We start from the raw sequence: 22,264 nt of genomic DNA on the forward strand, positions 1-22,264 counted from the left end.
AATCTAATACGAAATGCTATGAGTTATATCGAAGCGCACATTACTCGGACCGGGGAACCATGCCCAATGTGCAATCGTATGTGTAACCGGGGCCAAGCACATAAAGAATTTGTTACTAAACGTCCATTCACTTATTTAGATCAACAAGGCAGTGGTTTCCTCACATCTGCGAGAACCGAAGTCATGTTCAGGATACGGTTCTGAATCGGGAAGAGTCGAGATTGCTAAAGATGACAAGTCTGAGCAGGTGTCGCCTCCTTTATATTTGCTTCATGCGATTTCAAAGCAGATATGAGCTTCTAAATTTTGACTGTTTAGTTTCGTTACTGTAAACCATAGCGAAACCTTACTTTAGGTCGAGGGTCGAGATGGCCAAGAAGGCTTACGCTAATATAGCCAGAACGCTGTTCGATGTAACCGTATCTGATACATGGTCCCAAATAGTGTTTCCTCAGTTTTTGACAACGTTGTTATACACATTTTGTTCATTACACTATCTGGAAAGCAGTTTCACTTATTAAGTGGAAATTTTTAAAATACTAAAATATTTCGAACCAAGTTTCAGTTACTAGCAGAACCTGTTGAGGCCGATTAAGAGCATAGTCACTTCTTAGGATATTATTAGCACCATGGGAATGTTGGGTGAATAGTCTTGAGCGCAGGGCAGTGGAGTTTAAACAGTATATTAGCAAGTGCCCGGACACCTTTCGTAATGGAATACTGGGTACAGATTATGGTAATTAACATGATAGCATCCTGTGTAAGTACCTTCACCGGTGCGAGACGTGGCAATTGAGGGCGGTCGGCTGAGCTGGAATAAGTCAAACAGGGCCATTTATTGCTCACGGGGTCCACCAGGCCCCTGTGGTGAGTTCAGCTCGGCAATTTATTTTTAAAGCGAACAATTTGTAATCGGACAGTGCAAAGCATGGCAAACTCAACCAGGGCTTCGGGACCAATGACGCTGGTGTGGGCGCGTTCCATAGGATGTGCACCAGGTCGTTCGGTAAAACTGCGGGTTCAGCCACGAAAACACATCACAATTTTGACCAGCGGCCAACAACTCCCTTTATGCAATGAAGGACGAGCTAGTTTTTGTATAGTCAAAGTAGGTAGCACTGTGGAGTCATAGGTGTCCTCGACATTCCGGGACCATACAACAGGGTAACATATCCGATAGAGTCAGGACTGTGTCTTGAGTCAAGGTAAATGGATTCTTGCAACTGTGTTCGATATTAATTTGACTAAGCGGATCAGTCCTGCTGACCTGAATATCTTATTTTTGGCTGTCAACTCTGCAATGATGGCCACATACGTTTTTTTTGTTTTTTTTTTTAAGGGCGGACAAGGAGCATGGGAAAGAGAAGGTTATAGAGGTCAGAAAGATGCGAGCGATCAAAACTGCTAAATTATTCTAGAGTAATAATTTGTTATTTGAAACGACAGGTTCTGGAACTGCGGCGACTCCACCGGGCTTTTTGGAATTAGGTACCAACGCGACGAGGCTGGTTGGTACGTTACTCATACCGAGAGAAAGATCTTGCGGCTTTGTGTTTGACCTTTCTAATTAGTTCTGCCCTTCTCAACCGGATTTCACGTGCCCAGTCCGGAGCTCTCTGGACGCACCCCCGCACCCGGGCATCGGGCTACGTGGAATGCAAGCAGGATCCCAATGCCGCGGGGAGGATTCTGCCACCGCCCCTACCGATTTGCAACCCCAACAGACTGGGACCCGGCACTCCCGCTGCGACCCCTGGCGTTGAAACAGGACAAAGCCGGGCAGCCGAACGAACCTGCTGGCCCACGACAAAAGCTGCATCGTGTACCGCCGCGCACACTGCACTGCTGCTGCATTAATCGAAAGCCGTAAAGCGATGTGAAACGCAAAGAAAGCACACAAAAAGAAGCCATGCATTTATGATTTTTGTGGTTTTTTAATTCGCCCAGTACTGTTTCTATGACCTCCAGGCCTTGATATTTTATGTGCTGTAATATTTTTTGCGTGTCTCGCAGTGTTCTGACGTCCTCTGAAATGACGTGGCAGGAGCGCTTCTAGGTCATATTCTTTGTGATAGGCATATGGCTGCTTGTAGGGGCCACACTTGAACTCTAATACTTAGGCAGGAGTTAGAGTAAATTTGGTCTGATCAGAACTTCAGTCACTGACCATGCGAACCAAATTTATAAGATTTTAAATCTCATTTGGTTTCCTCGATCACAATGAAATGCAAAAGCAGAGGTACATTTCAACGCAGTAGACATGGCGTAATGAGTGCACGCAGATGACTGGCACATCACCATCTGTCCCGCTGAAAGCGTTGGACATCTGGGTAAGCAGTGATTTGTTATAAAAAACACTGCGAGATTTTTCCTGAGGCACGATCGGGTGTTGTCTCTGGTGATGTGATTACTATGTTGACGTCCATGCTCACTTAGAGCGTTTGGTGTTTCAGTTCAGTTTGCGCAGCCCTGTTGGTGGTCTCAGTCGTGAGCAGAATTCGCCCCCTTCGTCGATACAAAATGATCTGCAGACTGCGCAGAAAATGATGCAGATTACCCTTTAGAAATTTCTCCTTCAAGCAGGTCCTCGATATCGAACCGTTGTCACATACTCATTTTTCTCGCCTACTTCTGCTGTTACAGCGACTCACTATTTTTCGCAACGGCCAACTTATATAAGATGCTTTTATCATAGCACAGGGGTATACTAGACTAGGCTTATTCCGGATTAACGGACGCCTCCTGTGCACGCACTGTGGCAGGCGCAGGACCAAGCTGGGAAACTGCTCGGCGCAGCCGACGTACGGTAAATTGGAATGCCTCTGCGCTATTACGTAACAGCAATGCTAAAGGTCTGTTTTTTTCGTGGTGACGTGTAAAAAAAAATGCGAACGAGTTTATGATTATTGCAGGAAAGTACGGTTTGAGGGCAGGCTGGATGGTGGGTCAGTGGGTCATAGAGTATTTTGAAGGTAATTTTGAAGCTTGTTTGGCAGAGTCTCAGGAGGTTAGGTTTGTAATAGAGCAGGACAATATCTCTGCGGTATTTAATTTGGCTTTGTTCTGTTTTTTCACCACAAGCCTGTTTCGTGGAACTGCAGGCGAAACAACACTGGAGAAAATGCAATTCATTCATGCAAGAGAACTGAAGGTTTACCTCATAATTTATAGATATCATGGACTCATATGATAATGACACTTTAAGTTATTTGTGCATCGAGATGTTTTAAGTCCCCTCTAATGACAAGGCGTCGCAAACCCTCAGGCAAAGGTAGCAAGACAAACCTGATAGAAACAAACAACCGCATGTACAATTCTGCAGTCTTACCGCGTCATCGCGTTACCAGGCGCCACTAGGAAAAAAATACTTGAAATTTTGTGTACCCCACTCGCCGAGAACATCCTCTGAAGCTGCGCCCATGCGTGCCAGCCAAAAGGCAGCCTTTTTACTGCCGCTGACACAGTTGTATTATGAAACGCTGTCTGCGCCGTCCCCATCCTGCTTGAACGCTCTGAAATAGTGAAAAGAAAATGCTTTCGCAGTGTTTAAACGGCCCGTCGAATTGTACAGCGCATAGAGGATTGGGCCGCCGAAGCACAGACTACCTGTACCTAATTTTGGACAGCGAACCCACACAACAGAACAAAACAAGAGCTGTGTAAGTCGGTCGGGAATTTAGCGGCATGTCGTATTTCTGCCCGCAGCTGTAGCGATGCTTCGAACTAACATTTGCCCTCCTGGCCCTGTTACTCCATTGCCTGTCTCATGCATGTAGGCAATTATTTTTTACATGCTCCTCTCCATGCTGCCAGCTTAGGATTCAAGGGAATTCGAGCAACAGTATTCGCAGATGAGAGTAATTTTGCCCTCTCTCTCTCCCATTTCGATTAAAAAAGAGCGCTCACCGCAGCAGCCGCTGTCCATTCCCTCGCCAACGTTCAGCTATCGCGGTCGAAACGCAGCTGCTCCCAGAGAATCGCCGCCATGCCTTCCACCCTGTACAACCTGCTGGGCAGCCCCCCCTGCAACTTTGTACGATCGCTCGCCAAGCACCTGGGCGTGGAGCTGAACATCAGGGACCTGGACCTCACCAAGAAGGAGCACCTCAGCGAGGAGTACTCAAAAGTGGGTCGGAGTTCGTGTTACACTTAAAATTATGCATTCTCCAATTTTTGTTTCAAGGCAATGAAAATGCGGGGGATGCTCGCTTGACGAAATGACAGTGGGGCGGCATGCGCTACGTTTTGGGCAACCAACGCACAAAGGTCTTGTTTACAAAGAAGGGTGCTTTGAATAATACACCAATCGCTCGAAATTTCTTCTATCTTTGTAGGTCAGGCACACGTACGCACGCACGCAAAAAAGGTATTGGGGACTACCTGCTTGGAAAAAAGTTTACGCTGCTTTTCGGTCGGCCAGCATAGCTTAATTTACTCGCAGCATCCGACGCATTACAGTATAGCATTCGCTACCTAAACAAATTTTCTTTAACAACTTCTCTTCCTTTTAAGTTGTTTAACAGCGGCACCATAGGGAAAAGTCTGTTCGGAAAAAGCCGCTGGGCGTGTGATGTGCGTCATATATCCGTTGCTAGAGACGCGTATTCATCTCCTCAGCTTTTCGATAACGTATAACTGTTGTCGTACGAACCAACTTGGAAGTTTTTCTGCTTATTTTTCAGTTAGCGCGTCTCACCGGTTTCTGCTACATTCAGTTGGCATTGACCGGGAGACGTATCTTGAAAAGCTATATACAATGCTGATGATCGCACGAAATTATCGATGGTTAGGTGGATTATAGGGATCATAGCAGGCGGGCCAAGAGGTTTTTAGCGGCAATAATTACGAATGAGGTTAATCATTAATCGGGACACAAGTTTTTCAGTGTAAAATGAGACATTACTAACTTTTTAAGCCTCCGCTCAGATTATACAAGCAAAAACCTGCGCGAAAACAACAGTGTAGAAATTACTGTTTTCTTTCGAAAATGAGTCTCCCCACGCTAAAAACCTTCTTTGCAAGCCTTATTACCAGTTAAGCGCAGTTTATTACCTTAACATCTCCTGTAAACGAGAATAACATACGGGGTGGCTATTTAAACAAACAGGGTGAAGTTCGTCGTAAGTAATCATTGAACAAAATGATTGGTTACGTCTTGGGGCGGCAGTGTAAAAAATATTTTCCAAGCATACATGTAACGGTGGATAGGTCTGGCTCAGGCGGCAAAATGCAGCACGTGGTGATGGTAACCTACGCGGGGAGGTTACTGCATTAAATGAAAAAAAAAGGAGGACGTTTAAGCTTCGCCTCTAAGAGTAGAACGCCATAGCTTTATCGGACCGCCGCCGCCAATCGGCAGTCGCTATCTGCAGCCGCGCGGAGGCGGGGCGAGGGGTGCTCCGTTTTCTCCGCGGCGACTCTCGGCGGACTCCGCGACGGATGGAAATTTTCCGCCAGAAGAACAAGACCTAATGTCAGAGTGGTGTCGCATAACCACCTGGCGGCACACTCGGCGTCCCCGCGGCGGCTTTATATTTCTATCTCTTTTCCTTGTTAGCGACGCCCGAATCACACTTTACACATCCGTACATAACACATACGCAAACATTAAACCGTGCAAGTCCAATGCGCCTTTTCATAACTCGAATTAATTTGGTTTAGTTGCCTAATAGCTAATTAGCATGGTCATATTTAGCTATGCATCGATCAGTTCATATCCTTAGGACGCCACACAAAGTCAAAGACCACAACGCATTCACAAGATCCACCTATATCCCTCTATAGAACGGACTGGCGTTATATGGCCAGGGCGTTATATGCCCAGGCGAATATGCCCAGGGACTTCGTTCTTCAACTCAACGAAAAAAATTCGCCATTCACCACCTCTCTGCAGTGCGCCAGCGTGACTAACAGCCTAAACCCCGTCCCCCTCCCGCGCGCCTTTCGCGTCACAGCTGTCGTTCCTTTGACCCCCCCCTCCTCCTCCCCTCCATACTTAAAGACGCTTAGCTACTGCCCCCAGTCACCCCTGATGAAGGAGCCGAGTCGGCTTCGAAACGCTGGGTTAAAGTTAAAATTTTTGGTTGGAGATGTGCAGTTCATTATAAGTCTTCAAATCCTTCCAAACAGGCAAATTTGTCAAAATGTTTAGTTTTCAATCTATCCGGCCAGACTTCGGGCTACAAGCTATGCATCTTGCCAAGGAGTACATCAAGACCATGCAAGGCATCTGGGTGTTCAAGACACACCTGTAATTCGCCAAGAAATGTAAGAAACCAAGGTTGTACCCCAGAGCCTACGACTACGACGCCTGGTCCCCACACCGGAAGGACGAAGCATCAACAACAAGGCAGAACAGCACCTAGTGACGGCACGGATACATGAGTGCAGTAGCGTGATTAGGAAGAGAGAAATCGACGCCTTCTTTGTCCGCCTACAACTCGAGCACAAGATGCCCAACCTAGTGACGTCTATCGAGGCATTTGCCAAAGAAACCGCATCATCCGAAGCCGACAAACACCGCACCAAGCAGACAGAGAAGTTGTCGGAACTTCAACGCCGGCCCGAACAATCCTCACCGGACCATTCAGACCCCCCCCTTCCAGCAGACGTATCTGCGCTTGAAGTCGGTATCCGGCAACTGGAACCTTGTGTACGAGAAGGGGTAAGGCTCAAAACAATAGGTGTACTTAATTCAGTGCAAGCACATCGAAAAGAATCAAACCTAACACCGGATGAAAGGCAAGCCCTGCAAGACCTCAAGACAGACACCAACATAGTGATCCTCCCAGCGGACAAGGGCAACACAACAGTCGTTCTGGACAGACGGGACTACGAAGAGAAAATATCCACCTTACTCAGCAGTCAATAATATAAAAAATTGAAGAAGGACCCCACAACCACTATTCAAGCAAGGCTAAACAAAACATCGAAAGAAGTATTCCAAAAACACCTCACCTTCCGAAACATCTACCTTCAGTTATTGAGCACCAACGGATCGGCTCCAGCATTCTACGGCGTGCCCAAAGTCCACAAACCGGGGATCCCTTTGCGTCTGATTGTCGACTTCCGATGTTCCCCTCTTCGCTCGTTGTCAGGATACCTTCACAAACTCATATCCCCAATCGCAGGAAAAACAGCGACCCATATCCGTCATTCCAGTCACTTCATCGAACTGGTGTCCCAAGCCACCCTTGAGGCCGACGAATGCCTTGTCTCCTTCAACGTGGTGTCCCTTTTCACAAACATCCCCGTGAAGCTTGCGGTGGCCGCTACCCGTGACGCCCTACAACGCGACGACACACTCAGCGCACGCACCCCGCATAGTGTAAATGATGTGTGCCGCCTTCTGGAGTTGTGCCTATCAAACACATACTTCTCGTCAAACGGGGAATTTTACCGACAAGTGAAAGGAACACCAATGGAAGCATCCATCCCTGTCGTCATGGCCAAATTAACCATGGAACACATCGAACAACGAGGCCTCAACTCAATCCACCCGAAACCGAAGATTTTCCTCAGGTATGTCGACGACTGCTTCGCCGTTAAAGATCTGAGACTCAAAATTGGCTTTGTCATTTAAACTCCGTAGAACCTGAGATTCAGTTCACGCTAAAGGTGGAACAAGAAAACTCCCTGCCGTTTTTGGACGTCCTCGTGTCCCGAAACCACAATACTCTTCAATTCTCCGTAAACCGCACACCAACTCACTCAGGCCTGTATCTCCACTTCTCTTCGAACCACTCGACAGTCCATAAAGCATCAGTAGTGAAGAAGCTGTTCAGAAGAGTTGAGACACACTGCAGCACAGAACTTGACAAAAAAAAAAAAAGAACAACGCCCGGTATTCAAATAACTCATCTTGAACGGCTACCCAAAACCTTTATTCAAAAAACCATTCGACTTCAAAAACACAACATTCGTCAAGAAGTCAACCCACAAAGACCAACGCCACCACCAAAATACATCACTTTACCTTATGTCGGAGGTGTCAGCGGAACCATCGCCCGAATCCTGAAAAATTCGGGTCTCCAGGTTGCGCACAAGCCCAGAAACAGTCTTGCGCTTTGACTACCTGTTCCCAAAGACCGGCCGCAGAAAGAAAGAGTCTAAGGCATTGTCTACAAAATTCCATGCGCTGACTGCGATGCAAGCTACATCAGCGAAACCAAAAATTTCAAAGACAGAATTCGGCAACATAAAAACGACGTCCGCAAATTCGCAAGAGAGCGCAATCCAGTAGCCGAACATTCCGAGGACTCCGGCCATAGAATCAACTTCGAAGAAACCCGCATCCTCGGAAGCGAAACAAATTACCACAAAAGGCCCCTTCTGGAATCCCGGCAGATCTAAACCACACCGAAAGATATCCATCGCACAAAAGGAAACCTGCCCCCAGTATATGCCCAGGGACTTCGCTCTCGAACTCAACGAAAAAAAGTCGCCATTCACCACCTCTCTGCTGTGCGCCAGCGTGACTAACAGCTTAAACCCCCCTTTCGCGTCACAGCTGTCGTTCCTTTGACCCCCCCACTCCCCTCCATACTTAAAAGACGCTAGCTACTGCCCTCAGTCACCCCTGATGAAGGAGCCGATTCGGCTTCGAAACGTTGGCTTAAAGATAAAATTTTTGGTTGGAGATGTGCAGTTCATTATAAGTCTTCAAACCCACCAGAGTGGAAAATCTGTCAATATGTTTACTTTTCAGACAATGTCCAGACCTGTACTGTGAAGGGTTCCTGTCTTCTTGAAGGAAGCGAACATCACATACCTTTCCGCGTTGTACTCTGGGCAGTACATATTATAATGTTCTAATTTCCCCGCACACACCACATAAAGAACATTGAGACGATGTTATTCCCGTCTTATGCGTCCAGGCAGGTCTATGAACAGAGCCCGCGCGAATTCGATGTAGTGGGCTGGCCTGGGATCTGCTCAGTTCCTTGGTCACACATGGCTTATGGCGCGCACTCCACAGGGTGCTAAACTGATCGAGCGCCGTTTCTCTGAACAGTCTTTTTTTTCATCTTGAGGTACTTTTTTGATGATTTTCTTGACAGCGCAATATAGGCAAGACTGTCTGCCACCTCATTATTCCTCTGTAATTGGTGGCAAGCGCATTCTTTGTACGTCACCTTCGAGTGACATTGTGTCTGCACCTTTCTCTGGTAGTTTAGGCATATCTTAAAATTATTTCGTTGTAGCTGCGGTTGCCTGCTTGCGCGACATGGTACACCCACATGAGGTCGAGGCTGATCTCCATAGTGACTTCGCTTCCTCTTTTTTTCATAAATTAGTTCCTTAAAGTCAACATCAGGCTTCCATAGCCGCTGTCGGCAGATGTGGCATACCAGCCAACTGTGCTGTCGTACTCAAACTGTACGAGCAGGCACTTTTATAGCATCACTTTCCTTTCGCAGGCGACCATAACCGCTGTATTGCAGCCCAGCAGCAGATACAAAACTGCGCAGGCATCGGCATAAGGCCAATGCCTCCAGTACTCCCGTGAATGATCGTCTACACCTGAACCCAACTTTTATTCTTATTAATTACTTACGAAATGTCCACTGATATTTTCTTACATGTCATTGATGCTGATGATCATGTTTATACCCCTGCCACCCAGAGAATGAAGAGAACTAAGTGTTTTTTTCTCTTTAAAGTCCACTTCCAGCGCACCTTTCAATACTTGGTTCAAGATTCCGCCTTTTCACTCCATGTGTTTGCCCATTTGGTCTCTTACCGATCGTTGTTTTCTGTTGCAGCTTAACCCCTTCCACAGAATCCCCACCCTTGACGACGATGGCTTTGTCGTTTACGAAAGGTACGTGGGCCTCCCATCTTGCAGCTGCCAGTCTATTGTAGGGCCTAGTTGCTTCACACCCAGACACTGAAATTTCGAGACTGTAATTTTAATCTCAGCTCACGACGCTAATAATGGGCTCCAAAGTTTTGTTTGCAACTACGTTGCTATCATTACGAAAGCGTAAGAATTATCTTCCCTGCCGAGAATTTCTTGGTCTACTTTGGGCAAACTTCCTTAGCAACAGCCTGGACACCGGGGCACATATTAAAAGAAAGACGTCCACACAAGCACCTTTTCACCACAGACTCCGTATTACGTAGTTCAGCTTCGGTTACTGGATATTTTGTCTCGGTCCAATATGTTTAATACGCCGACAACAAAGTCGTCTTTAGCACCCTGCCTTTCTTCCCCAACGCTTTTGATCGTCATAAGCTGGCTGCCCTGTCAAAAAAAAAAATTGAAGAAAGATTTTGTGCTGTGAAGATTATTTTTTGTATTTTGGGGAAAACTGCTGGTATCTTCACAGTTGTAGCCGGAGGGGCTTTTTTTAGCTTGTAATATGTGCCTTATGAAGACATAACTGGTTCTGTCGCGCGTACCGACCATATTGTCACGTAGTGAAGGGGGCGTCCGGAATCAGGAACATGGAAGGCTACCCCGCACCTCCATCAGATGTAACGATTAGGTGACGGCAGTCGAAGCAGCGGTGAAGACGGACAAAAGGGTCTTCTAAAAGAAAACTGTTTATTGGGCTGACTTGCCCCCATAATAGACTGGATAAGTCGGCGGCGGCGGAGCTACAAGCGTGCTCGGCGGTTGTCGAACCGAATGCCCGCCGCTGTCGGCCGTACTCAGTATAAAGCTGATAGCGAACTTTTTAGATAAAGCGTGCAAAGTTACTGGAACATTCTGGAACAACGAAGAATCGGCTCTGCCTGGCTGTGATCAAGCGAGAAAAATCTAGTCGCAAACAAAGCGATAAAGTGGTGAGGCAGCAGATTTTAAGAAGGAAAAAACACTGCAAAGATTCACGGCAATATTGTCTTCGAGAAAACAGATAACAGAGTGATCAACAAATAGTGGACGCGCTACGCCTCCAACATTTGGCATTGACTCAATACTTCTTCCTGTTTTAACTTTTAGTGAGAACACAACCAGGAGGGCTTAGGAAGCTTAGGGGAAGGCTTAGGAGGCGGTCGCAGAAAGACTTCCAAAAGTAGGCCGCGCATTGAGTGCTTTTGTATACTGCTTCGTTAGAAATTATCTGTGACCACGCAGCGTGCGCTGCGTGGTCACCGAGATCTGAAGGGTTATGGCTAGAGGTGGCAGTCTATCTGAGCGCCATTTTAGGTCCCGCTTAAATGGAGCCGCTCTCAACGTAGCTTCAGCCCATACAACACCTTTAAGGTAGCCAGCTCTTCATGAATCCGCAGGTGCAACAGCAAACCGTTCTGAGCCAAATAGGAAAATAAGCTTGTCATCAAGTCGCAGGCCCGAGATGAAGGGGTCATGCGCATCTGGCGATAAACAAGCAGTTAACATTAAAAGTGTTTGCATCGCAAAACATTGTATTATTACTCAACGGAGCATTAAATTCTGCTCACTTGGTAACTCGGTGCAAATGAGTGGTGTTTCAATTAAATACCAGTTTTGAAACATCAGCAATCTCTCTGCAGAATGGGTTCTATTAGAAAAAATGAGGAAAGCAAACCGTCTGCAGTTTCCTAGAAGTCTAGAGAAAAGCTCGTGTTCAGTACACCCGATATTTACTTCCTCATCTTGTGAGATTTTATAATCATGAGGTTTACCTATGTCGGCCAAGCTGCAAGCTTTTAATTTTGCTATTTCGGCAAGCAGTCCCGCCATCGACTGGGTATCTCAGGGACCACATGCTGGTTTAGCCAGCACTGCTTTGCCATACACGAAAGCACTCAATTTGAATCTCACTGTTATATAGCAAGAGCTCAGGTTTTCCTCTTACTGGTTGTCTACTATTAAAGCAATTTCCGTGCTTTTCCAGGCGAAAAACGTGGCATACTGCGGTTAAGACGAAGTTTCCTTAACCCACTTTTTCTTGTCCCGCAGCAACGCCATAGCTTACTACCTGCTCCGCAAGTATGCCCCTGAATCCGAGCTGTACCCTAAATGCGTCAAGCACCGCACTCGCATCGACCAGCTCCTCGCCATTGTCTCCAACGAGATTCACCCCAAGCAGCAGCTGTTCTTTGTAAGTGCACTTTTCAATACATTAAGGCATTCCGACGTGTACATTGCGCATTATCGCCAAGCAGCTTTCGTGCCATTGAATCCAGCAGATATCGACATCGCTCTTCAGCCTTAGCTGCAATTAATGCGCGAACAAATAGATTCTACTCCTTTGCTACTCCCGTGTGCATTTAAATCCTGTCGCCAAAATAATCTAATCTTTCGGACTACGCTCTGTTAACGGTAATCGCACCTACTTGAAGCATTCAGAAGCCATTTCAATGTCATGGTTTTCTGGCTTAAACGCCTGATAAAAGTGTTTTAAAGGTGCTCATAAAATGTTTGCATTATGTAGAAGAAAGGCTATTGAGATTTCACGCGCGTATAAGTTCTCAAAATGGAGGTGAAAATTTACAAACGATATATAACTACTTGCATTCCCGTCCAGTGCCGATTTATCACGCTAAACCTGCCGTACGTCAGCCTCCGTCGCATGTGACATTGGTTGTGAGATGCAGTGATTGGTTCGGCAAAAAGTGTCTGCCTTTCTTATTGCGAGCAAGAACGCATTAACATTGGTCGACAAAGCAGGAGAAGGCGATGCCTGGGGGAGTGGTCTGCTTGGATGCGTCCCTTAGTCGCTTCCCTCCAGTACGATGATGGCGGAGAGTGAGGGCTCCAACTGGAGCAGAAAACCTGTTGCGTGCCGTAATCTGCTTTTTTCATTGTCCTGTGCTGCCACCTCGCATACAACGCTGGAAGCTCACTGGTAGGGTACTGCGCGCCCAACCCGGCCGGACTGAGTGCCGCTGCGGAGCACGTTTTGTTGGAATCTGTCAACGATGCCGTGTCCTGGGCAGTACCTAAAGGATTTCTACGGTTGACTGGTGGCTGGGTGCGAAGTCCGAGGCAGGCTGTAGTGCCTACCGAAGAGCAAATTCTTCAGTATCTCCGATCACCCGGCATGCGATGCGAACACCAGCTAGCAAGGGCAGCCGCTTCAGAGATGAAGGCTATATTCGGATCATAATGTTCAATGAAATATCCCCGATCAGTGAGGTTGGCGTTTTCCGCTGTATATGCCTGCCATTCATGAAAGGTGGATACTACATCGTGCACGCCGTAGTACAGAAAACGACTGGGGACAACAGTTTTCACAAGCAATCGTTGTGCTCAAGCGCTGTAGAATAGCTACACGAGCTATAAAAGCACAAACGTACTCGCAACAAAGCAGCTCTGCTAGCATTTCACTGTATTTTCTCACAACACACCGCTGCATAGGTTAAACAAGCATGCGCGTCCATAAAGACGAGCGCGAGAAGCGCACATTAATCCATTCCGGCGATACCACGCAGAGCTCTTCATCATGGATATGATTCGAACACACGCATAACGCACCTTCTTCTGCCTCTTAATACATGGCACATACCCACACGGGGGGATTGGCCAGGGTGTAGTGGCATAAACAAGGAAATTTCCATAGGAGATTATGACAAAATTTTAGCGCCATGCGTGAATGCTCTCGTAGCTTCTTTTTCGTTGCCCGCTCCATCGCGCGTTGAAAGCGGCTCACAGCACTTGCCGATTTGGCCTTCTTGCTTGAGAAAGCAAACAGCGTCGGAACGAAGTCTGGGTGCCGCGGTGACATTCGAGGCCTTCCTGCCCATGAATAAAACACTTCGTGATAGACTGCACACGCATTTAAACACAGTACCTCGTCCGTACCTGTCACAAAGTGATTCCCGCACAGTCTTGACGTGCTTGACGGTGCCCAAGGGCGGCACGATCGTCGAGCCGGCGAACTGCTTTTATCCACGCTTCGCGTCGAAGACTGTCCCGGGAAGCGCTTGAAAAGCGAAAAAATTCGACTTTACTTCCCTTTACATATTGGGTATTGCTGCCGTATGCAACACATTTCGTAGGTATCGCCAAATGCGTCACGCTGAACGCCCGATGGCTGCAGCAACGCACCCCGCATAGGAAGCCGGTTTGTTTACACTTCCACGACCGGTCTCTAGTGGAGCGAGCGACCCTTCCAATATGTTTCTCGACACCGCCGCCAGGGGATGGGCGCATGCGCAGCCGCGTCGTGAAAAAGGCGGATTGCGTACGGAGCGAAGTGTCGCTCAGCAAAATGTGTTTTGAATGCGATACATTAGAAGCCCTATGGGGCCCAAATACGTCTTTGGTCATAATTTTCGCCCATTCCCTTGAAGAAAGTGCCCTCACCAGACTGGAGCATTCCCACTGGCAGGAGCGAAGTGACGTCACCTGACGGGAAGTGATGTCCCTTGCGCTGAAGGCATTAATAGCAGCTAATGCTTCGCGTTAACTTCCCACATATAACAGAGTTAGGTGGGCGTGTGAATTTTTTTTCTGGCTCGCTACGATGCATGATCTGAGAGGGTAAAGTAGAAGTTTGCGTTTTTTCGCCGATTACTTCGTAGCTACTCAGTACCATGAAAAAGATGATGATGAAGATTATGCGCAACTCACTACCTGTTTGCCCTCTTTCTTTATAGTTTATGGTTTAGGGGGGGGGGGGCTTAATGTCCCAAAGCGACTCAGACAATGAGGGACGCCACAGTGAAGGTCTCCGGAAATTTCGACCACCTTCAGTGTTAACCGTTTCAGGGGTCCTTGACTTGCGAGAAGCCTATCTGCAGGAGTGTGCTGCCATTTAATTACAAATGACGACATAGATGTATGTAGGCCAATGATAATGATGATGGACAACGCACCCCTGTCATGTTTCTTTCTGCAGCGTCACTTACACGTGTAAGAACTTGCAAAATCTTTAGCTTCGGTTATCTCTTAGCTGATGTCTATTTAACTGCCACTCACACTTGACAGGAACATCTTGGTCAATGCGCTAGGATTGCCCTACCATAGTTTGAATACTGAAGCACTCAATATCCTTCAACTCTACGAAGCACTGAAAGCTTCTTGCGACTGTCAGTTTTCTTATTTTTTAGATTCAGGCCATCACGGAAGTTACATCTTTGGGGCATATATTTTTAAATAAAGATGCACGAAATAAAAACGCATGTTGGTCGTTACCGCCTTCGCAATGCTCCAATTAGGTATTGCTCCTGCCCTTCAGACATTCACTACAAGGAGAGAACTGCTTTTGCACGCAAGAATTTCCGAGGAATAATTAATTCCCTTCGACCTTTTTAGCCGGCAGAAAATTGCGCCTAGGAACACTAAGCCTCTCCTATCCCTGTATAGTAAACGTTTCACAGATAGGCAGTGTGCAGCCGCTGTATCCCCATACAAATTTACATGCACAACACCAGATATACGCAGTGGTACAAAAAATTTCAACTCGAAACTTAGGACAATGCCATTGATATTCCTTCTATCCTCCTGTAATATTTACTGATATTGCAGAGCTGTTTTGTTCTTTGCCCGTTATGCAAAACGCGTGCTTGCACAAACAACCTCTTCTCGTATTGAACACTGTACACACTCAGGTCTGCTTACAATCTGTTCCGCTCCGTCATAACTCCCAACCTCTATTGGATTTCCCGATGCAGTTTCTTCATCGCACTCTATGTGAGCAAGTGGACGGGCCTTTCGAGTTTAGGATCCATACACCTCGCTTGAACGTAACCAGTCCGCTCGAGCAGTCCACTTCCCTCTCACAATATATGTAAAAAATACTACAATTATAGATGTCTTGGGACCATGACCAGATTTTCTTCTCTTTTATTGCACTGGAACGGTTTCTTCCAGCGCACATCATATTCGAGTGTGAGCGGGTGCAGCCTCGAATCGTTCTAAAAGAACAACATTCCCTATACATCTCGCAAACAAAATGTATATTACCCAACCCGCTTCGCACTCCAAACATTTTTTTCTTACACGTCTTGCAGAGACCTATCTACTGGGAGAAAACCAAGCCCACTCAGGAGCAGGTGACAGCCTATGAACGCGACGTCGTCCATGGGTTGGAACTTCTGATTGGTGACAGCAAGTTTGCCCTCGGCGACAAGCTCACTCTAGCTGATCTTTGCCTTGTCTCCAACCTGGCCGTCGCCCTTGAGGTGCGCAGTGCTTAATTTTCACCAGTTTATTTGTATTGGACAGCCTATAGGCGTCATTTATGCAGCCAGCAGGCATTTGCCCATTTACGTGCTTATATAATTCTGACAAGCACATTTTTTGAAAAATACTTTGTAATTTTCGCGCGAACAATCAGACAGCCTAAGCTACAGCCGAAAACATGCTGGAAACAGTCCCAGAAAGACTACTGTGACGACACGGTAGGCAAGCTTTTCTTTATTGGATGTACTCATTTCGGAGGATGCGGCACTTCAAATGAATGTCGTCAGCCTTTTGCTGCACTCCACGAAAACTGTTATTGTCCTATACTGAGCATCCTAGCTGTTCATCGAGATCGAGAGCATCTACACTGTTTCGCGAGGTTCGACGCTACGACAGCACGAAAGATGCCGCGGTGATTGAACAGGCAACAAAGAACTACCGGACATTGACATTTTTTTAACTTGGACGGAGTAGTAAACTCCGCCTCAGGCTTTTGCAGAACATTTGGAGCTATTATTTTTACTATGATATAAAACACTGCCACTCCTCCAACAGTTTGTTTTTGATTGTTCGTTAACACTGGCTGCTTCTACCGCCATCCTCTATTTTTCAAAACTGCTCACTAGCGGCACCTCCCCCTGCCTCTTCTGCTTTTTGGCTGCGCATTGACGTGTTGCAAAGTCGGTCTGCTACATGCTTTGTCTATGCAGCCTGCTTTCGATAACACTTGTGTCTACCATTTTGCTTGTCATTCAGCTATCCATATTATATTACCACATGGCATCTTCAAACTATCCGCTTTCTTTTTATTCTGCTACCCCAAATGCTTTTCCGGTGTCACACAGTGAAATCCTTGACATCAGAAACACTTAGCTTGGCCATTTTGCGTTGCATATTGCTACTTTCCTCCTGCTTTCGCTGAAGCGCAACATCGTGGCATGCTTCAACAAGTGTTTGCCTCTGTTTTACAGAATGGCGCTGTAGACCGCAGCAAGTTCCCAAAGCTGGTCAGCTACTACGAACGCATGCAACCCGAGCTTTCATACTTCGAGGAGATCTATAGGCCTTGCATCGCCAACCTCCACAAGGGCTGGGCTGAACTCAAGTGAATTTTAAATGTAAAGCTCTGGCTCGGCGAATATCGCTGCATGAAAAAAAAACGGGCATTAAAAAACTGTCACACTTGACAACAGTATTCTTGCGTGGGACTTATTCCAGAAAAAAACTTCATCGCCACTGGTCTTACTGTAGGCATAGCATACCACACACGAACCTTAGTTTTTCGTTAGGCAGCAAAAGAATATATTATCTGGGCGGCAAGTGGTAGCATGGAGGATGTAACCGGATCATATACACGACAGGTTGACGTCCTCCAATGATGAAGCGAGTAGCGCACATTACTAGGAGCATTATAAAAGAAAGAAGACATCGCTTACAAAGCGTGTGTCCATGTTTCTTCTTTGAATTCTGCCTCTGTGATTCTGCACTAATATTTCTAGATACAGGACGTGTCCTCTGTACCTGATGAACCTGGGATTAAGAGCATGTGTGGGAGAGGAGAGGGCTGGCGATACAAGTCTTTCTGTCACTGATCCTTCCTGGGGAAGGCGAAAAATATTGTCAACGCGCTTACGACGGCGAAGGCACAAATCTCGCAGGTGAGCTCTCAGCCTTCAGATTTGTGAACGGTTCACACAGCACGCGTGCGAATAGCAATCCGCATGCTTGGTTTCCGTGAAAATTTAGACTACGCATGATTGTAGAATACTGCAAGCTTATGGCGTGATAGAACACTGGTTTCGGCAAACAAATCTTGCTCAAGCCATGGCCGCAATATTTTCCAGCAGACGTTACCTACCCACTGCGCAAATATTGTTCCCACCAACACTGAGCCAGAAGAGGGCTGAGGAGGCTTTCAACAAGGGCTGAACCTAAGACACTAGCAGTGAACGCACGAATCGAAAACATGTTTTCGCTTCAGTTTTGAAGCAAGTAAACTCGAACGTCAGTGTGTGTAGATGTGTGTCCCGGTTCTTCAGAAAAGTAAACTGTTGGGCTCCTAACAACGGTATTCTAAAGACCTCTAAAGATCTCGTCGTCATAAAGTAAACTAGCCTTTTGAAACTCTTTACCAAAATTTTGGATGAGCGGATCCTGGGGCAAAAGACGAAATGTAAGCAAGAATGCTGTCAGCTTGAAATCCACACTTCCGTGCCTGTGGTGTTGGCAGCGGCTATATCTAGCTTCAGCTTTATATTTATTCGAAGGTTTTTCGGCATTTGCACACGATCTATCTTTTACTCAAGTATTTACGCTGATATGTAGCAGAAAGTGGTGATTAACAGTGGCTCCGCCTATATAGTGGAACAGAGGACGAAATAACACACGACTTGATAACATAATAAGCTTAAAAATAGAGCTTAAACAAACAATAGCAAACGTAGAACGCAGTGAACAAACTTTACCCGCCATTGGTGCTGACAAAAAGCAAACTAACCAATGAACAATAATAGCCATCGTAAAACAAACACACGCACATTTGGAACAAATGAAAAACAGAAAACAAGTTATCATAAACGGTCGTAACAAGAAGGTAGGGAGCATCACGTAATTCGAATTGTGCAAGCTGAAGTTGTTCCGAAATGAATGCAGAAATCGGGGCGCATTGAGTTCAATTTTAAATTGAACGAGGTGAAGGCTCCGACGAGCATCAAGTCAAGCCTACGACACACAAAAGGCGTTTTTAGCGTTTTCGAGAATTGGACAAGGGTGTTCAGACGGTACTCCTATTAGAAGTTGTTGCTTTCTGTTGCTGTGTGCAAAAAGCTTCAAAATCTTGGCTGTGACATGACTCTTCTACAAAGCAGGATACGAAGCTTTCAGCCTTCCTTCTGCATATGTCCTATTCAAGAACCTAGGGTAGTGGAAAGGACCATCTTTGCCAAAAGTAACCAGGCTACACTTACCACTTCTGACGTATACGAAAGAATTGTAATCATGTAGCGGAAGATAGCGACTGTGGAGAATATGATAAAGATTGTGGAGATTAACGTACCTTCGCAGCCGACAACGTCTGGTGGCCATGGCGTCAATGCTCCGCTGCCACCACGGCTGTTTTGCCGTCACGCAGCCAGATAAATTTTCACAAAGACTGCACCAGCGAACAGGGACAGTTTCGCTTTCTTTGTGTTTTAAATGCTGTAGCATTAAAGGTCGCGTTTACGAGAAAAGCCGGCATCCGTCCTTCCGTGCCGCGAAAAAGCAGGTAGCCCACCTGCCACAATGAACAAGGGCAATGAAATGATTAAAACAAATTCAACGCAATCGAAACCTCCCCACCACTGCACAGCAAATCAGCTGATTGGTGTAGAGACAGACAGCATCCTGAAGAACTCTCTATAGAAAAATGAGCCTTACGGGAGCTGGGGAAGAGCAACCTGGGTCTTAAAAGCACCACAGTTGGGTGTGGTAAAAAAGCCATGTGCCGGAGCAGTGCGCCTGGCTTAACTGCTGCACCACTGCGCCAGTGGAAGTATGAGGACTCCTTGCCATAAATGAAATAGAGGGAACACTTGCACATGAGGGGCCGCTGACACTATCGCTTTGTACTCTTAAGGGTAGGTTAAGCGGCGTCCATGTGTTATTACTTGTTTAAGAAAAAGGCGAACGTTTCAATTAAAACTTAGAAAACGTTTCAGTTCATAAGTTCAAATGTTTTACGTTCAAACTCAAGAAAAATAGTGGGTGACCCCCTCCCCCACCTTCTCTGTTGCGTGGAGCACGTCTTCCGACTGGGAGAGAGCGTGCGCACAGAAAATACGTAACATCAATTGTCTAGCGTGTTATGCCTTCTCCGATTCGGAAAACAAAGCATGCGGCTGTGCCATTGCTATGAAGTAGAACTCGCAAAGCCGCCGCGGTGGCTCAGTGGTTAGGGCGCCCGACTGCTGACCCGAAAGACTCGGTTTCGATCCCGGCCGTAGCGGTCGAACTTCGTTGGAGGCGAAATTCCAGAGGCCTGTGTACTGTGCGATGTCAGTGTACGTTAAAGAACCCCGGATGGTCGAAATTTCTGGAGCCCTTCACTACGGCGTCCCTCATAGTCATAGTCGCTTTGAGACGTTAAAACCTAATAAACTAAACCAAACCAGAACTCGCAAAGCAAGTTTCATAGAATTTAGACCTAAGTTTGCACCTTGTATTGACCATTTCTCGCCCTCATGCGTGCCCAACTCAGCTGTCGACAGCCTTAGCTCCTTTAAAAGCTGCAAATATAAGTGTCAATCTTCAGACTACCATTACTGGGAGAATCAAGAACGTGTGGATAAACGGCAGGATGTACTATACTGGGGACAGAACTTGTGGTACGTGAGTTCTGGAAAAAACGTTTATTGTAGCTCCACTTCGCTACCGAGTCGGCTGATATTGTATGAAGGCATTACACGCTAAATGCTCCTTCCTCTCTTCACACTATCAGTCGACTGGGTAGTAAGGTAGAGTTGCAATAAATGTTTTTCCTTGAACTGGTATCCCGGAAACTTTTGTCCCCAGTAGTGCATTATGTTGCTTGGTGCGGCCAAAAGTGAGCATCCCGGACACGTTGTACTGCGGTTTCCATGTTTTTTTTTAAAAGGTACTCTCATTCTTTGCACACGGAGACAACATACGTGTCTGTGACCTACGACACGCAGTTCGGCATCAGAGCCGAGGACACGTCACATCTACTCGCATCCATTGTCCCCACTACCCATATACGCGATTTCGGATTCTCGAGGTGCAGGATTGGGGGCGGCAGTTTACCACCGTAGGTTCAGCTAGGATCCGTGGTGAACTCACTGCTCTCTGTGTATTCTTGCGAAAAATGTTTTATTGCTGCTTAGAGTGAACTAACTTGTGCACTTTTTAGCCTCTCTGTCAAATCGTGTTCCATTTCCATGTTGCCACATTTTGAAACACGTAATTATTGTGTGTTGTATTACTTTATTTGTATTCTTCTGAGTGCCTCTTGCTAACTATTGTATAAAGTTTTTCTTCTGTCCTTATTTTCTGTCCTTATTTTGTGTTTTTTTTTGCGCTGTTCTCTAACTTCTATGTACTGCCCCACTCACACAATGCTCCAATGTAAAGGAGCCTGTGAGTAACTTGAATAAATAAATAAGCTCTTTTATCGTTGCTGTGGCATCCCTAGTGTCGGACATTGAACCCGTCAGGGCCATGTGCACAAGGAAGGTAACATGAAGGCGTTTGGCCGTTGCAGTGATGGCCGTGCGTGTACTGTTCTTGCAGGAATTCGGCATCATCAGCATCATTATCATCATCAGCATGACTAAACCCACTGTCAATAAATGCCTCTCACATGTCTCTCGAATTAACCACGTCCATTGCCAGCTGCGCCCACCCTAGGCCTGCAAATTTCCTAATCTCATCCGCCAGAATAATCTTCTGCCGCCCCCTGCTACGCTTGCCTTCACTTTGAAACCACTCCGTTACACTTAAAGACCAGCCGTTATCTTGCCTTCGCCGTACATGCCCTGCCCGAGCCCATTTCTTCCTCTTGATTACGACTAGGATGTCATTAACACGTGTTTGTTCCCTCACCCACTCTGCCCGCTTCCGATCTCTTAAAGTTACACCTATCAGTTTTGTTTCCATGGCTCGCTGTGTTGTGCTTAACTTAAGCTAAACCCTTTTCGTTAGCCTCCACGTTTCTGCCCTGTAGGTGACTGCTGGTAAGATTGAGTTGTTGTACACTTTTCTCTTGAGGGGTACTGGCAATCTGCTATTCATGATCTAAGAGAACCTGCCATATGCGCTCCACCTCATTCTTATCCTTCTAGTTATTTCTATCTCATGATACAGATCAGCTGTCACTACTTGCCCTAAGTAGCCATATTGTGAGCACTTTATGCGCCTTCGTCGTCATCGCCTATCTCGCGGCTACTTCAGTCTCTTTCACCTGTAAATTCCCATCGTCATCGCTTGGCGCTGTTCGCTGGGAGCACGTCTTTTGTAGAGGGTGAGAATAAACGTCTCCCGTGAATTCTTACCTTAAATGTGGGGGAGGTGCGCCTTGCATCCCTCGTATCCTCTTTCCTCGCTTCTCCTTGGAGCTGCGTTCCGGTCGCCGCTTGTGTACTCTCACCGTCATGTCCCAAAAGGAGAACGCCGACGGCCCGGGTTCCTCCCGCTCGCCCTCTGCGGACG

The 22,264-nt window shown here is 46.6% G+C and overlaps 1 protein-coding gene across 1 annotated transcript; it reads left to right on the top strand.

The window, feature by feature from the left end:
* The first annotated feature begins 3,907 nt into the window (after positions 1-3,907).
* Positions 3,908-17,264, top strand: LOC144121854 (glutathione S-transferase 1-1-like). The gene is made up of 5 exons (XM_077655269.1): positions 3,908-4,126; positions 9,765-9,823; positions 11,891-12,032; positions 15,889-16,059; positions 17,032-17,264. Exons 1-5 carry the CDS (start codon positions 3,986-3,988, stop codon positions 17,167-17,169), a joined length of 651 nt encoding a protein of 216 aa, XP_077511395.1. The 5' UTR covers positions 3,908-3,985; the 3' UTR covers positions 17,170-17,264.
* Positions 17,265-22,264: the final 5,000 nt, after the last annotated feature.

The sequence above is a fragment of the Amblyomma americanum genome, chromosome 2 (assembly GCF_052857255.1).
Source record: "Amblyomma americanum isolate KBUSLIRL-KWMA chromosome 2, ASM5285725v1, whole genome shotgun sequence".
Classification (NCBI taxonomy): Eukaryota; Metazoa; Arthropoda; class Arachnida; order Ixodida; family Ixodidae; genus Amblyomma; species Amblyomma americanum.